The sequence below is a fragment of the Chamaea fasciata genome, unplaced genomic scaffold (genome assembly GCF_029207755.1).
Source record: "Chamaea fasciata isolate MVZ Bird 193981 ecotype frontalis unplaced genomic scaffold, bChaFas1.0.hap1 SCAF_19, whole genome shotgun sequence".
Lineage (NCBI taxonomy): Eukaryota > Metazoa > Chordata > Aves > Passeriformes > Sylviidae > Chamaea > Chamaea fasciata.
The window spans coordinates 5930330-5947414 of record NW_027094104.1 but is presented as its reverse complement, the minus strand read 5'-3'; the positions used below and the strand labels follow the sequence as shown (position 1 = coordinate 5947414).

The 17085-nt window shown below is 44.5% G+C and overlaps 2 protein-coding genes across 2 annotated transcripts; one reads left to right on the top strand and one right to left on the bottom strand.

Annotated features, from left to right (window-relative positions):
- Nucleotides 1-519: 519 nt before the first annotated feature.
- GPS1 (G protein pathway suppressor 1) lies at nucleotides 520-9990 on the bottom strand. Its single transcript, XM_066200817.1, has 14 exons — nucleotides 9906-9990; nucleotides 8200-8292; nucleotides 7711-7892; nucleotides 6759-6923; nucleotides 6455-6590; nucleotides 6241-6318; nucleotides 5876-5936; nucleotides 5410-5495; nucleotides 4767-4861; nucleotides 3561-3666; nucleotides 3132-3212; nucleotides 2869-3006; nucleotides 2516-2650; nucleotides 520-1770 (listed from the first exon to the last, which is right to left on the bottom strand). The coding sequence occupies exons 1-14, from the start codon at nucleotides 9936-9938 to the stop codon at nucleotides 1696-1698; spliced, it is 1464 nt and encodes a 487-aa protein (XP_066056914.1). The 5' UTR covers nucleotides 9939-9990; the 3' UTR covers nucleotides 520-1695.
- Nucleotides 9991-9996: 6 nt separating this feature from the next.
- On the top strand, nucleotides 9997-16290 carry RFNG (RFNG O-fucosylpeptide 3-beta-N-acetylglucosaminyltransferase). The gene is made up of 8 exons (XM_066200821.1): nucleotides 9997-10534; nucleotides 11366-11414; nucleotides 11929-12031; nucleotides 12411-12564; nucleotides 13617-13705; nucleotides 13796-13961; nucleotides 15287-15372; nucleotides 15620-16290. Exons 1-8 carry the CDS (start codon nucleotides 10184-10186, stop codon nucleotides 15684-15686), a joined length of 1065 nt encoding a protein of 354 aa, XP_066056918.1. The 5' UTR covers nucleotides 9997-10183; the 3' UTR covers nucleotides 15687-16290.
- The last annotated feature ends 795 nt before the right edge of the window (nucleotides 16291-17085 follow it).

The window sequence follows — 17085 nt, the reverse complement described above, 5'->3', positions numbered from 1 at the left end:
TTATAAATAGTATCACTGGCTCATTTGGGGAAGAAAGCAAGAACGTTTGAGTAGCATTTTAGGACTGGAAAGCTTTCCTTCAACATGAAAAGAAAGCATACCAGTGCTTTCCCTGCATTTCTTGTAAAGATGTACATCAATTTGCCCAACGACTCAACTTGCTTTTCTCACTAAACTGGCCATCAGTAATGCTCGACACTAAGTTCTTCCCTCAAAAATGGTAGAATTTTCCCACGCCAAATGTAACCAAAGACCTCACAGAAACTACTGCTTCCATTTTCAGCACCTAAGTCGTAAAAACCATGGGAAGCCAGGAGAGACCACTGTTGCTACTGGAATTTTGCTGTTCGAATGTTCCTTCAAATTGCACTTTCTTCACAGTTCATCCAAGCTGCATCTCCAACCAGACCCGAAAGCAAAACACAATCATCTATGAAACATCATGAAGCTTAGCAAAAAATCAGTGGCTTGAGATCAAAATACCTAAAACCCAACTTTAACACAAAACTCCACTCAGAAGCTTTTTAATCCTGCTATTTAATGCACTAGATATAACAACTTAATTTTTTTTAAAAAGGCATGAACACATTAAAAGTAACATCTGTAGTCAGTTGCCAGACCAGTCAGGGCTGGATCAAAATTCTAGGCTTGCCTGATGGATTAGATGAATACAAGGCTGCAGTGACTTCAGAAAATTCAGTGCATATCTCCTTTCATGAACACAGGAAGAACACACACACACACACAGGGCTGCCACATTTAACCCCTTTATAAAAGGAAAAGCAGAATAAATGCACCTGGAGAGTGGGCACCTAGACTGACTCTTTTTAGTGCCTCCACAAGACTTGAGTGGTGTTTTATGGCATTTATCCATTTTACCCAAAACAACTGTTGCACACGTGGGGAAACCATCACACACTAGGGCAGTAAGACTGGGCAAGAAGCAATATTTGCATGAAGTAGAGATTTACTGCTATGATAACACTGGACCCCAAAGCCAGGTCACACACAAGAGGGAAACACATCAGGAAACAGTTCTTTGAAAATAAGTGACCAGAGAGAGAGAGAGAGAACCTGGCTGCAGGTAAATATAAAACCCTTCAATAAAGGCCTGTGGCTGAACACACGAAAGTAATGCCATGTTTTCTAGTACAGGTGAAAATTCTCCAAGAGTTTCTCAAAGGAAATCTCCTCCCCCATCAGAACTCTAGCTCCATAGTTGAGAGCAATGCACTTGGTAAGTTTATTTGGAAAACAGAAAACTCAGCATTGCTCAAAATCAAGACAGTACTTTCAGGCCAGCAAAATTCATCTTATATCATGCCTGCCCATTCAACTAACTAGTATTTTTGCAGCTTTGAAACAAGAAAACTAATAGCAGCTGAAAAACTCTCAACTCAGCATCTGTAGGAATAACCAGACAGCTCTTTATGGAGTGGTGGAAGGAGAATGAAGGTTTTCTACCAAAACTGAAATGATGACCCATTGGCAGGGATGCTGTTTTTAAAAATAATTTCTTTTCAAGGAGAATTGAAGTTACTGGAATATTGGTATTATCCACCACCAACCCTGACTCTCTCAATCCAAGTAAGAAGTGAGGGAGATAAGGGACAGTTTGTGAAGCTCAGCAGTTAGTGGGTGAGACACTGGGTATAGTCCTGAGGGACCATTTCTTTTGGTAGTGCACGAAGTCTTTCACATGTTGGTGCTCATTCTGGATTGGCTGTTAGCTGGAGTGAGCTCCCCTTGGCTACCTTCCCTCGGAGGAGACTGCAACAAGACCAAAACACATCCTAGTTAGTGATGTGTAAATATTCTGCAGCCTGTCTCCCCAGAGACAAAACAAGGCACGGGTGAAGCACAGCAGGATGGCAGCAGGGGGAGAGCATACCCCCAGATTCATTAATTTTGTATTAACAACTTTTACAGCACACAAAAACTCCTCCTAAAAAAGTCAAACCGGAACTTTTAAGCCACTCTTATTTACTATGTACAAGGTGCTGTTGACCCCAGAAATTGAATCCTATCTGGCATTTAGTAGTCACAGGGATTCATATACAATAGAAATTAATGCATTCTGTGCAGATGGCCTATCCTCCCTAAAGGCATCCTCTTCAAACTGCACTCCAGAAGGAATACTCCTAACAATCAATGCATTTTGTACTTCCTCTGCTGAAAAAATTGCTTCAAACAATCTTTATTGAGAAGGTAAAAGATATGTCTATCAAGAACTGGACCAAAGGAATTATTCAGAATTAACCCAACCGTATAAGCTTCAAAGGAGATTCTGAGCTGTAAAAGCAGGCTAGACTGCTTTTAATGTCATGTACTGGCTAGAAACACCTGTTCCTTATATATTTAGTACTTACTATTGTAAGAATTTGTCCAATCGGGAACATGATGGATTCATTCCCTTCCAGAATCTTCAATTCACTAAGTTTTAGCAGTTTTAGTTAAAAAAAAAAAAATCAAAATCTTCACACTGCCTTTAAGCCCCCGTTTGGCAGGCCCATACCTTGACGTGTATCTGGTTGCGCAGGACTGCAGCTCGCAGGATCATTGCTTTGGCACGGCGCTGAAACTCTTTGCCCATTAGTAAAGACTTCTCAAAAGTTGTGCTGCGCTGATCTACATCTCGAGCATACAGGATCTGTAACCAATACAGAGAACTGTACAGGGGAGCTGTGCCAGGGTTCCACAGCAGCAAAACAGCTGAGGCATTATGGAGCCTGAGGTCACACACTGCTCACCCCTACTGAACACACCAGGCCCAAGAGATGAATGCACCTTCCAAGTGTCTCGGGAATGGAGAATTTCTACGCTTAGTAAACCTGTTCAGTCACTAAACCATGGGTGAAATGCCCTCACCTTACTGTGCGAGTCTATTCTGGCATTGATCAGTCCCTCCAAGATCAGCTGAGTGAGTTCATCTTCCAGAGCGGCCACTGTGGTGTTAAAAGCAGTGGCCATCTTGCGCATGTCTGCCGACACATAGGGGCTGAAGTACTAAGAAGAAGAAAATATTCAGTTGCCAAGGGCACTCCACCCTCTAAGGAATTAGGGGAAAAGCAATTGCAGAGAGATGGCCTAGCTCCCTGTTTATCCACCTCTGGGATGACAGGAACAATTACCTGGATAAGGGCACGATTTCGAATCTGGGTATAAAGTGTCCTGACATGAGGTGCAAGGTACATATCTAGCAGCAGGTTGTCCTATGCAAAACAATAAACCACATCAGAGGATGAGAAGCAATCTGGAAAAACATATTCCTGTGTTCTGGAACATTTTTGCATTTATACTTAAACCTTAAGAATATTACACTACAGCAAGACAATACAATAAAACAAGAATGAATAAAAGAATTAGGAATACATTTTAAATGTTTATAATTTCTCTCTACTAATAAATTACTCCCAATTTCCATGCACCACATCAGGAGACAAAGAAGACACAGAAGGGCTGAACGTTTAGTAGCTACTTCTGACAATCACCACTTCTCACAAAAGGCTAGGCAAAGGGAACTTTTAGGGTCTGCTCTGCACTGCTCTCCTGCAACTCACCTTCATCTCATCCAGCATCTTCAGGCATGAAGCATATTTAGATTCATAAAACTTGAAGATGATGTCACGAACCTGTGGCTCCAGCTCCAGAAACAATTTGAAGGAGCTACAGATAAAGATGGCAGTGATCAGACATTGGAACCCACCACTTAAATACCCCATAACTCCATCACTCCAAGTCGCAAGGTTAAAACCTCTCACTATCGTTTGAAGATTACAAGAATTAACCCTCTAACAGACCCGACAGCCCATTTTCAGCAGGGCTGTGAGCCTGGAACACAGAGAGATAGAGTACAGCATCAGAGCTGTGAGGAAGGAAGACAAAAGACTTTTGACAAACCAAGTAGTAGAAGTGTTTGTCCACACAAAACAAAATAATGAATGTGAATAGATCAAAATCAGGATACATCACCAGCAAACAAATGCCATACTGTAGTCTGTGCTGGCCAGTTCTGTGTCCCCTTTCAAAGCACAGCCTTCATTAAGTACAGCATGCCATAGACAAGTCAAGCATGCCAATTTCTCAGAGAAACAACTTACTGTGAGTGTGGTAAATCCTAGGGATGTATACTTTTACTCAGCACACTCCCAATTCTCTATTACAGATGTTTAAACCTTGGGATCTCACCCCACATATCAGCCCATAAAAAAGGGTAACAACCCCTTTTCCACAGCAATTTAAGATTACTGTTTCTGTACATCCTGCTGACAGGAATTCAGTGTCATTGCAATTCAATCTATATCACAAATATCCCCTTTCTTCCAAAGACCATAAATCTCTTAACCTTCTGTATGTCATAGTTAGATTACACTCCACGGTGTACTGAGTATTACTAAACTGTTTTAATGATTAACATACACCAGAAAAAGGGGCAACACAAAGGCAAATGATCCTAACAGCTGCCTTTGACAGAGGGCTGTGTCCCTCAATTTAATATCTGATATGAACTGCTGACAGACAGACAACAGGGCTATGCAGATGCTGGATTAAACCTGGGTTGGAAACTTACACTAAGAAAATTTCAGCTGTGATTAACCACTGTGTTTTAGACAGTGAAACTCCACTTAATACTAAAGACAAGCTAAAGCTCAGTGATTCTTTCTCTCCTGTATGAGAAATACTCCTGCCAGAATGGACTCTTACCCAAAGTCCCATGTTCCAAAAGATGTCCAGTACATACAAACAGCACTCAAGGCATCACTCACCTACTGGAGATAACATTTCGTTGCAGTTCCTGACGGTCAAATGTAGCAAGGGCACAGAGCCCACCATACACAGCCACATTGCTGGGAGACAACAGCTACAGAGAGAGGGAGAGACAGAGAGTGAGCTGCCACTGACTACCAAAATGGTGTAAGGGTGGCATTGAGTCTTCTACCCCAGGCCTTTCTTCCATATAGTGACAAGATTAGTCCTTATCAAATGCAGTGGGAGCACTCAGCTTGCTCTCACCCACAGTGTGAGGGGTGACAGGGCCAGAGCAGTAACATTGCTAAGAGAGCAGACACGAATTTCGGGAGATTTTGGTTGATTGAGCAATACGGAACTATAAATCTCATAAGTAACTCTTATGTGATCTAGAGTAAAACATTTAGAGAAGCCAAGAACAGAGACTTAAAAAAACCCAAAAACAAAAACCAAAACCGAACAAAAAACCCCAATAAAACAAAAAAAAACCCTACAAAACCAAAACCCAAAACCAAAACAACCAACCAGCACAATTCACAGCACCACCAAACTACACAGGAATGCTGCAAGAGTAACTACAATATCTGAATTTTATAACCTAAAACTTAGAAGAACTACATCCCCTCCAAGACTGGCACACAGCTCCCTCTTGGTCCTCACCTCAGGGAAATCACAATGATCAAATGATGCCAACAAGAAGCACTTTGCTGCCTGTTTGTACTTCCGGGCAGCTAGTTCAGCCAAGCCTAGGAACCAGAAAAAGTTAGTCCTTTTTTTATGACAGCATACAAATTAGGGAAAATTGAAAAATCTGGGGAGTAGGAAAGGCCCCCACATGGTTGCTAGTGTCTTCACTATTGAAGTAAAACAAGATCCTCAGACTGTATCAAGCATCCTTTCAACTACATTGACTCACACAGGTATCCTCTCTGAAGAAACTCAGGGAGAAGAAAGAGATGGCAAAAACCAGCAGTTCTATCTCACCAGCTTCATTATAATTTGCATGTCTGGTGTGGAAATACAAAGTCTGACAAATATGAGAGAAAAAATAAACCCAAGAGCCCTACGGACAGCTAACAGGTAGAAAGACAGGCAAACCATAGAGGAAGTTGAAGGACTCACTCACCTGCTGCACATTTCAGTTTGGTGAGAATTGCTTGTGTCTGGCTATCTCTTTCTCCTCTTTGCTAAAGCATAAAACAAAGCAGTAGTGAGCAAGCAGTATGAAAGCTATTTTGCTTCCAACTGTCCCCAGGATATTTCAGCCTGATAATTAACTTGCCAGTCTCAATGGCAAGATAACTTAATCTTATTTGTCTTGGGAAATATGGCAAAACTGAGGACGGGACGTATCTGTTCTTACATGAGTCAGATTTTGTACATATACATCATGAGAGAAGTCATAAAGGGGGAAAGGAAGAAATCACTTTACAAATTTTGGAAACAGAAAACAAAGGGAAAATGTATGCAATTTAAAGAGCAGGAACTTACTTCTGCAATTTCCGGTGTAGACTCGGCCTTGCTTACGTAGCTCAGAACATGAGACCAATTCTGGAGGTAGACGCTGACCTGCAGAGAGCCAGAAACAGTGTAGGTGCTCCTTAGATAAGCCACATCATTGCAGACACAAGAGTCAAGTACACGGGGCAACTTTGCAGCAGGTATCACAAAGACACCAGGTACCTTTGCCTACAAATCTTCCTACCTTGATAACATTGAGACACATGTTGATGACGTGTTTAGCACTGGTGCAGTAATCCCGGGCTCGTGAGTAACACTTCAGAGCATTGCTGAGGTCTCCACAGTCCAGGTAGTGATCACCTAAATCATCGTGGCCTCTCCTGGAGGATGGGAATTAAAACACCAATGAACTGTATGCTGAGAAAGAGACAAAGTCAGCTTTTTCTAAACAAGTAAGTCAACACACTGACCTAAGGGCACATCCCGTGTTAAATGCATGGAGGAGCAGAATGCTCTTCCCTGCTCCAGCAGAGCCTTCTGCAGCTCACCTGATACTCTCCTTGATGGAGTTCCCTTTGTAATTTTTCAGATCTGTATCGAGTTTCTCCAGTTTAAGAAGAGCTTTTTTGCGTGTAGCTTCAACCCAAGCTGTGTCAAGAGGAGGGGGTTCAATTCCACTGTCAGGGACAGCATCAGGTGTATTTTGCAGTTCTCTGAAAGGAAAGTATTTGAATGAGGCTACTAGGCTGAAAACATTTCAAAACAGAGGTCTGCTAAGTGCCTGGCACTGTTACCCTAACAAACAGTACTGCATACACAAAAAGACCAAAAATAAAAAAGATAAAATAAGGGTAGTGGGGAAAAAAGAAACATACTGCTAAAATCTCCAGTGCAAACAGTAAGACAAGCATCACAGATAGGTACAACTCCTTCACAAAATTATCCTAATGATCTTAGGATGAACATACTGTCACACACATGGTAAAGACTCCCCATTCAAAAGAGACAAGAAATCATGTAATAAGCACAACAAGAAAAATAATGCAAAGATGGGAAGCGTGGATGGGTAAGTGAGATATCAAAAGTTATCCTTAACAGCAAACCTGTTTTTAGAGGAGGGAGAAAGGAAAAAACAAATCAAAACAAGGCAAAGAGTTAGACTGAGTTTTAACTTCTGAAAACAAAAGCCTAGAACAGGTCTCCATAAAGTAACTCAGGAAAAACAAATATGTTCACTAATACCTGAGGCAGTTGAAAGACCCAAACTCACCTCAATATCTACCTGCAACTTTTTAAAGCACAAAGATTTCAGAACAAGATAATGCCTTCTGCGCTCTATCTTCTAAAAAAGCATGAACACACATTTCACTGCCATTAAATTCTAAGGGCAAAGACAATTTGTGTAAAGTACATGCTGGTATTACATACAAAGCCCTCCACTGTGGCACATCACTCAACCCTGTCAGGAAAGCTCCCCAGGTTCCCATGGCCTCTCAGTACCTCGTGGCCTCAGACAGCTTTCTGTGGATTTCTTCATACACATCGACATTGAAAGTCCTCTGGACAAAGGACAGAGCCATCTTGAGGGCTTCCACCCGCAGCTGTGGGCAGTGGTCAGCGATGAACTGCAGGCGCTCGATGCGCATCAGCCCGCTGTAGCTGGACGCGTACTGCTCCAGATCCTGCAACAAAACCCGGCCTCAGAACTGAAAACGGACACAGGGAATCAGGGCACCACACTGTGACCTGCACGGCTTCTCCTGCACACCTGACCCCCTCAAGGAGGGCAACACGACTCAAAAACCACTAAGGTTACTCCATGCCTGCTTTCCTAAAACACCAGTAATTTCCTCACAAATAAGTTTTGCACTACCATTTACCTTTTTTTAAATTTCATGGTTAAGACTACTCAGCTTTAAGATTTTTCAGAAGAGATTTTTTTGAAATTCTTGAAGGAAGAGATCACAACAGCCCTCAAGCAGCACATACCAGTGTGGGGTTCTCCACCACATAGTTGATATCAGGTGAATTTTGCTGATCTTCTTGTGGATCTACGTCAATCTGCATGGGCTCCACTGCACCCTAAAACAGCAAAACGAGGTCAAAAGTAGCTTATTACATTTGAGCAGGAAATAACTATGTTATTCAAACTACTGAGGACTTTCTTAAATACACGACAGATTTTAAAAATGAAAAAGCACTCCTCAGTCTTTTGATATCCTTGGGATTTTTCTCTAGCAACACCACCAGTCAGCATGATGTTTGGTCTAATGCAGGCAGCAGCATGGCTTAGCATTCCCGCAGAGCAGCTTATTTGGGTTAGTAAATTATCAAGCAAAAAAGTGAAGGGGTCAATAAATCTGATTCTACAAAGTATCTGAGGTATGCATATGCATTCCATTTCTCTTTCTTGAGCAAGAGCAGTTGTTAACACTCAGCTCAAGAAGTTCCAGAGGCAAAATGTACCAAAAAACTCACCACAACCTTTCAAAATTGCTTTAATGCTTAGAAGTCATATTTTTGGGGGGAGAAAGAAGCAAAAACTGTTACACTTCTTTGGAGTATTAAAAACCATGAACGCAGAATGACAATTTCAGAGTTTCCAACACAGCAAGGAACAATTTGTCTGCACTGCAGAGACCTGCCATTAGTCAAAGTGTCTTGCTGTAGCTTTCGAGTCCAGTTGCTCAGACAGAGCCTCTTTTGGAGAAACAACAGAATTTTATTCTCCCAGTATATCCTGCACTTCTCTGAGCCATAAGGACCCACACCAATGCAGTGACTTCAGCAGGTAACTGTAATTCCAGCTGGTGGAACAGAACAATTTGTGCCTTGCTACGCTGAGAGGCTGCACTCTGCACTCCTCACTTAACTCCCAGACAGGGAAAAAACACGACTGGGCTGCAAATCCCAGCAGGACAAGCAAACTCAAAACATTTCCAAGGTCTTTATTTTGAAATGGAGATGCAAGGTTGCCTTAAAAACTACTCACAAAGCAAATAATATAACAACAATATATAATTTCCTGAGCCCCGACGGGTACTCTGTCGAGGGTATCTCAGCAGGCCTCACACAAGCAGACAAACTGGTGCCTGAGCTGAAGTCTTCCGCTGCACTCGACAGGAATAGGTCAGTTGCTGGAGGGGGTGCAGTGCAGATATGCCACTAACCAAGGAGCTGAGCCGGATGCTGCACTGTCCCTTATCCTCTCCTCACGTCCCAAAGCCCCGTAGCCTGACACAGAATTGTTACTGCTAAAACCTGCAAAGGACAGGCTCCGCAGGTACCCAGCGTCACCGACCCACTCGAGGCACTGCAGACACTCGGTTCCTCCTCCCTGGGCCATCTCACCGCACCCTCCGCCACTACGCCAGCCCTGCCCACGGCACGGACAACGCGGCAATCAAACACGGGGCCACCGCAGCGGCGGGGACGCCACGGGCGCCGGAGGAAGCTCGGCTGAGCATTGCTCCTCGCGAACCGCGGCGGAAGCGACACAGACCCGACGGAAGGGCGAGCGAGGGCGCAGGGCCAGCCGAGAGCCGCTCCCTCCCCGTGGAGCGCAGGGAGAAGGCCGCACGGCGCCCCCAGAGGCCTCGGACGATCGAGGGCCCCAGACAGCACGCGGGAGGGACGCGGAGCGCGGCGGAGCGCGGCGAGGCCCGCGGGGCCGGCGGGAGGCGGCCGCCCCGTACCTGCAGGTTGAAGACCTGGACGGGCAGCGGCATCCTCCCTCACGCCGCCGCTTCCGGCCGCCCGCCCCGCCCTCTCCGCTTCCGCTTCCGGGCCGCGCGTGGCAGCCCGGCCGCGGCCGACAGGTGAAGCTCTTAAAGGGGCCGCGGCCCCGCTCGGCCCCGCGGCGGCGGCGGCGCGACCACGTCCGGGCGCTCCCTCCGTGGGGCCGCCGCCACCTCGCGGAGCGTGGGGCCATGAGGCGGCCGCGCTCTGCGGCGGGGGCCCGCGGGGCTGCAGCATGAGCGGTCCTTGCCTGGGGCTGCGCAGGGCCGGGGTCCTGCTGTCCCTGGGCGCCGCCGCCCTCCTGCTGCTGCTGCTGCCGCGGGGGCAGCGCCCCGCCGGGCCCCGCCCGCCGCCCGCCGCCGGGCCCAGCGCGGGCCCCGAGGGCTCTGCCGGAGCGCCGGGCGGCGCAGGCCTCGCGGGGAGCCCGCAGCTTGCGCGGAGGGGCCGCCTCGGGGCTGCCGGCAGCTCGGCCAGGGAGAGCCTAGAGCTGAAGGACATCTTTATTGCGGTGAAGACCACGAGGAAATACCATAAGAGCCGGCTGGACTTGCTCCTCCAAACCTGGATCTCTCAGGCGAGGGGACAGGTGAGAGCCTCCCCAGCCGGGAGCCCGGGCCCTGCGCTTTCCGGGGCAGCTGCTGCACTCTCGAGGAGTTTTTTCTTACTTGTGTTAAACGCGACTTTCTTTGTAAGGCTGTGGAAGGTCGTCTTATATAAAGGGTTGGTATGAACGTGCTTCCAAAAGAGTTTGTTGCTGATCAAGCCAGTTACCTGCAATATGGGATCGGTAGTCCGAGCAGACATAGTTTGCTGATTTTTGTATGACTGTGAAAAGTGCTTTCATGATACTGAAAGATTCATGGTGATGATGCATCTAAGCTGACATTTTGGACTGAGTAGTTCAGCCGCCTAAGTTTTCCTGTAGAACATAAAATTTGTTCCCTTGTTTCAGAATTTTAGTCCATTCGAGTATATTAATGGGATTTTGTCCAGCAGTTGGAACATAAACCGTTTTAACTGCCTGCCACTTCCCACCCTGACTTGCATTCTTTCTTCTTAAACTGCCTGACAGCTGTGGATGATTCCTAGCCAGAGAGAGGAAGTAGTACCAAAAAAGACCGAAATCTTTTCTGTCTGGAAATCAGTTGTCTGTACCCTGAGACAAGGAGGGTAAAATACAGCCTGCTTTATTTAAATGACACTCTTCTGGTTTGTAATGAAAAAAATCTAACAAATGAGGCAGGGGTTGAAGTTGCTGGAGGTCTCTGCACCCCTACTCCCTCCCCTGTTCCAGTGGATACTGTGAAACAAGCTACCAAGACAGACAAAACATTCTGAATTCTGACTGAAACCGAGAAACTTTAAAATTAGAATCTGAATTTCTTAAATGTGGACACATCATTTTTGTCTCCCACAGACATTTATATTCACGGACTGGGAGGATCGGGAGCTACGCCTGAAAGCAGGTGAGCTGTGCAGCAGCATAGGTGCATACTGTCTGTTATAACTGAGTTTTGTTTCTTTCATACTTCCTATAGAAGTCCTTATTTCGTGCTGTACAAGCAATTAAGGAAGTTAAGATGGAGAAAATAGAGAAAATTTCTCTGTAATTGCCACCTGGACAAGATGCCCGGAACCTCCAGAATACCGGGTTCACCTTTATACCTCCATTCCTCTTGTTAGAAATCTTAGGTTTATGTGGCCGTAAGTTACAGTAGATATTTTCTTTGCACACATGTCATTACACTGTTTTTATACCCTGGCTTGTCTTTACGCACTCACACAATTTTATGACCTCTGCAGCTTACGTGCCAGATGGATAACCTGTAAGCCCTGCCTGTCCTGCAGTTTCTTCTCCATGCGTGCACCATGTGCACCTCAGATGTACAGTATTAGGGCCAAAAATGCTCTTTTTTTTGTAGTCTTTTTTTGACTACACATGCTTCTCAAACCCAAAAGGGCTGATCTTTATTCTTCTAGGGGATCATATGATCAACACCAACTGTTCCGCTGTCCATACCCGACAAGCTCTCTGCTGCAAGATGTCTGTGGAATATGATAAATTCCTGGAATCTGGGCAAAAGTAAGTGAAACACATTGTTCTGATTGACTTTGTTTCTTCCAGTTCTGTGCTTACAGGAAACTTGAATAACCATCTCTGTTCCAGTAAGGAATGCGGTATTAGCTAAAATGTAGGGATGAGTGCAGGAAGGGGAGCACAGCATGAAGCAGTGTTTATAAACAAGCATCATCTGAAAGGCGGAAAGGATTATAATCTAAGGGAGTTATTAATTTCAGCCTTTTCACAGACTTAGCATCTGTGGGTGCTTTCATCTTTCCTGTTCTGTAATTCAGGACAATAAGAAATACTTTCTGCTCCAAGCCTGAAAAACTATGACTCAGTTGTAAACCTGTAATTCATTTCTTTGTCCCAGTAACTTCTTGCTTTGTTTTGTTTGAAGATGGTTTTGCCATGTGGATGATGACAACTATGTGAACCCCCGGACTCTCCTCCATCTCTTGTCTGCCTTCTCACACAGCCAGGATGTCTACGTGGGGCGCCCCAGTCTGGACCATCCCATCGAAGCAGCTGACCATGTCCAAAGTGATGGATCAGTAAGCAAACCTTTTCAGTTTATCTGAGAGACACCCTGATCTTTTAAGCCTTTTAAACCTTGACAATTCATAGGATTCCTCCATAAACTCAAGTGATTTAATCTGCAGGAAGTGAACCTGGTGATGGTCATTTTTAGAGGCAGGATGCCGGGTTAAATGCACCTTCAGTCTGATGTTGTATGCATATGTGTGTACAATGGAGGTTGTCTCCTGGATGGCTATCTGTTTCTGTTCCTTTACTCATGTCTGCTGTGATCTCCCTCACACTGACCTTAGCAGGGCCTCCCCACCTTGACTCCTGCTTTTCCTTTGGTGGCTTTGGGGGCAGTGTTCCTTGTTTTAGGGCTTAGGAGTTTGGGTGGAAGTTCAAGGGGTTTTTTATTTGTTTGGGGTGCAGTGTCACACACATTGTCGTCATCATCTTGAACCAGCCTCAGATGGGTAACAAAAGCTTTCTGGATAGATCAAGCACTCCAAATATAAAGTGGTTACTAGGTTTCCAAGAACCAGAAGCAAACATATCTCAATCACAAGATACATGTGCTAAGGAAAAAGTCCTAACCAGGTCGCTTGCACTTACAGGTCTCTTCAAAGATACATCAATCCACTGGCCAGAAAGTCAGTTATAAAGCAGCTTGTTAGGGAAGACTCTGCACAACAAAATATTCTTCTTGGACATGGAGTCAATATATACATGGACAACCTTTGACATCCTCAGTAACACTGAGCTGGCTCTGACCCTTGGTTAAAATGAACAGGGGATAGATGGAATTGGGTAGAAGTGGGACTATCATTTTCCATTTCATGTGTGCTACCTCCCTTATGCTAATTTGACGGTTTACCTGCTGTCTGCTTCAAGATAGTTTCATTTGAGAGAACAGCTAGCTGCACTTTCAGCAGCCTAAACAAATAGGGATTCATCTGTAGCCTTGTTCTGACTCAGATGTAGTAATGTGATATCAAATAGAACGTTGAGTTCCCTTCCCTGCCCAGCCAAATGCAAAAAGCTGATTATCAGTAACTGTTGTGTGTTTTTTCTTTTTGCTCTTCAGAAGACAACCGTGAAATTCTGGTTTGCCACAGGTGGAGCTGGGTTCTGTATCAGCCGAGGTCTTGCCCTGAAGATGAGTCCCTGGGCCAGGTAAGCACTGTTCCTAGCTGAGCTCCATTAATACGTGGTTGAGAGGCTTTAAAACACATTTTCGCTTGTCTCCTGTGCTCTCTGTCACAGCCTGGGCAATTTCATTAGTACTGCAGAAAGAGTGCGCCTTCCCGATGACTGCACTATTGGCTACATCATTGAAGGGCTGCTGGAGGTAAAGCTGCTACACAGCCCCTTGTTCCATTCCCACCTGGAAAATCTGCAGAGGCTGCAAGGCGAGTCTGTGCTGCAGCAGGTAGGGCTGTTCCTCATGTCCTGTTCTTACAATTACACCTCAGTCTGATCAGGAAGAATACTCTGTGCAGACTTAGCATTCCTCAGCAAAGAAGGATATCTACAGACTCACTCAGAGCTGTGTCCTGCTCCAGTCCTTCGTTTAGGTGAAAGGCACAGTTTTACCCTAGCCAACTAGGTCATATAGCTGGCCCCTCCTTTGGGGACAGATTCTGCTACGTGAAGCCTAAATAGGGTGTTCCCCATCTCCTTCTAAACCCTGACTTTTTGCGTGTAGCAGTAGTAGAAAGTGCAGAAGTTTGTTAAATAGTCTTCCTGGTTTTGCCTAACAAAGGTTTAGGCTTACTTCATGCTGTTCAAAAAGGCAGCTACAGTAAGTACTGCTTCAGTAGCTAAGACCTGTTTGATCATTTTTAAGAATAATTTGTCTGAATCTCAAGAAACTTAAAGTCGCTTCCAAAAAATCAAGTTGTTTTTTAGTTGCTGTGATACATTTTACCTCCCAGGCAGCAGATGGAGCCACAAGGCCATCCAGCAGTGTTGCCTGCATCACGCTGCTTGGCACCATAAGTAAACAAGGAGTATGGTTTTGCCCCTGCCTGCCGCATGGTTTTATTTTCCTGGCAGTTGTGTTAGGCAGCAGAAGTGTGCGCTTGGGGCCAGATTCCACCATGATGTAATCTCCTTCATGTTAGTGAATTTGACTGTAGCATTAATATATTGCTTCACTGGTGATCACTGGTTCCATGAGATGAAGACAGCTAACCCAAAACCCAGGAAATGTACAATTATAAAGAAAACATAAGTCTTCTTGTACCTGACACCTGAAAAATTTTTAATGCAGTGCTTGTGTAGAGGAACAGCCCTCATCTGGTGTTCCAAAGATCTAAATTTTGTTCCAGGTTTGAAATATGACAATCCTTTCCATGCCATTTAACATACAAATATTTGTATTTTCCCTAAATATTGCTATTGCAGACTTCAGGCAATGTCTGGTGAGGATGAACATGTTATTTAGTGAAGGTACAGACAGTAGCAGGATTAATGTCCTTACAAAGCTTACAATTGAAACTCATCTTGTCCTTCAGGGCAATGCAACTTCAGATCTTGTGTGTATTCTCCCACGTTACTCTTAGCGCCATTCAGTGCCAATGTTGCTTATGTCAGAACTAACTGCTGTCGTCCAAATGTGATCCATGTTCAGATTAGACAGCATCTTTGGAGACTTTCTTGGTACCTCATTAATAACCCTGCTATCTCCACTCTGGTTTTCTGCATTAGCATTACAAATACTGAATACTTATGAATATTTCTTTGTTTTGACAGGTGACCCTGAGTTACGGTGACCCTGAGAACAAGCACAATGTTGTCAGTGTGGGAGGAGTGTTCGGCCTTCAGCAAGATCCAACCCGGTTAGTGTTCACTTCTAAAACAAGATCCCTCTACCTTGTTCATGTTTGTCATCTGTAAGATGATCAGGCCCACTAATGGGGTTATTTTCTCATGTCAGCTCTTGTTACTGTGCCAAAAGCAGGTAGAGCCACCCTCTGCTCCATCAAACTGCTGCACGTTCAATGCTAGTATGTTCCATGTATGGAGAATTCCAATCTAATGCTGTCTTTTTTCTTTTCTTTTCTTTTCTTTTTTTTTTTAATACAGATTTAAATCTGTCCACTGTCTGCTTTATCCTGACACTATTTGGTGCCCTGCTAAGAAGATGTCATAATTCTTGACCAACCACTGACACCTGTGTCTTAGCTAGTTTGCTTAAGGAGTTGTGGAGTTCTTTGGTGGTTTTATTCTTCTTCTGGGAGACAACCAGTGGTATCTACAAAGGAGGCAGACAGACTCTGTTTAGAAAAGCAATAAGGTGTGGTTTTTTCAGCTGCAGCTTGGGACATTCCAAGAAGAATCTTTGTTCTTTTGTCTGGTGGCTCTTCATAAGATGACCACAGTCCTGTGTATAAGTCACTTTACACTTTGATCTGATGTCATGTGAACCTGTGCTTGGGCACATCTGAGGCAAACGCAGTACTGGGAGTGAGAGTGTTCTTCCTACCCTAAGGGGTTTTTAGAAGCCACTGTTTTGAAGCTGGAGTGCTAGAGCAGACTGTAGTCCCCATGGTGACAAGAGAGGGGAAGTTTTCACTCATCTTTCTTGGGAACGGAATTATTTAAGAGCTTCTGTGGCCTGCCAGATTAAAACTCCGGTGGGCCAGAATACAGAAATCCTGGAATCACTAGGGTAAACAAGGCTGAAATTCTTTGTCATGAGAAAACCCTGTGTGAGGGTAAGCTTACTCAGGACTGAATAAATTGCTTGCAATGTACATTCTCCCCTGTCATCCATGTGTACCTCCTGTGGAGGTAATTGTCATACCTGGCTCACGTGCCGACTGAATTGCAACGGTTGATGATTATGATCTATTCCCTTGATATTTGATATTGAAGAAATATTTGCCTGACAAGATGGTAATTGTTCCTCCCACTTGGCCAGTAGTTCTCCACATCAGCTGGAGAAGCTTGTGCTGGCCAAACACACCCTGTTTCTGAAGCAGTGTGAGGGGGGAGGAATGCTAGATAGCTGCAATGCACCGAGGAGGGTTTTGAGGGTATCATTTGAGGACCTTTAATTGTATGACCATGGTTACTCCAGCTTCTTCAGAAAATCTTTTAATTACCATAAAGTCAAGATCAGTCTTTGATTTTACTCCTTAATATTTCAACAAATAGTTCATGCAGTCACTAAAAGGAGATTGCACACTCACAAGCAGAAATTCAGTGCTCCAGCAGTGTCACCTGCTGTGCTTTAAAGAAAGTAAACTTAGTTTTGAAAGTGGAAGGAATGTGACTCCATATGTTTCCTTTTTTGTTAGCCCAGACTTTGGCCATGTGCAAACCCTACCTGACCTGAAGAATACCATTTAAAAATACCTTTGCAAAATCACTGTTTACTCTTATAAAAAATACTTGCTGGTTTAGTGCTAGAGTTTGAGGCAAAATTAAGGGAAGAATAATAGAATGCCATTGTATCATCTGGAGCTGATTGCTGGCTTGATTGTGGACCTCGAAGAAGTTGCAGGTTTTTAAATGGCTGTGCTCAGCTGTGCTGTGGGCTGCAGTTA

What these genes read in the sequence shown, in the direction of transcription:
- GPS1 (XM_066200817.1), bottom strand. Translation starts at nt 9,938, where the DNA reads ATGCCGCTGCCCGTCCAGGTCTTCAACCTGCAG. An exon ending in AAGCTGTCTGAGGCCACGAG is followed by an intron (nt 6,924 to 7,710) that starts GTACTGAGAGGC and finishes CTTTCCTTTCAG; the next exon opens with AGAACTGCAAAATACACCTG. An exon ending in CTACACCGGAAATTGCAGAA is followed by an intron (nt 5,937 to 6,240) that starts GTAAGTTCCTGC and finishes TTTATGCTTTAG; the next exon opens with CAAAGAGGAGAAAGAGATAG.
- RFNG (XM_066200821.1), top strand. Translation starts at nt 10,184, where the DNA reads ATGAGCGGTCCTTGCCTGGGGCTGCGCAGGGCCGGGGTCCTGCTGTCC. An exon ending in ATGTCCAAAGTGATGGATCA is followed by an intron (nt 12,565 to 13,616) that starts GTAAGCAAACCT and finishes TTTGCTCTTCAG; the next exon opens with AAGACAACCGTGAAATTCTG. An exon ending in AAGATGAGTCCCTGGGCCAG is followed by an intron (nt 13,706 to 13,795) that starts GTAAGCACTGTT and finishes TCTCTGTCACAG; the next exon opens with CCTGGGCAATTTCATTAGTA.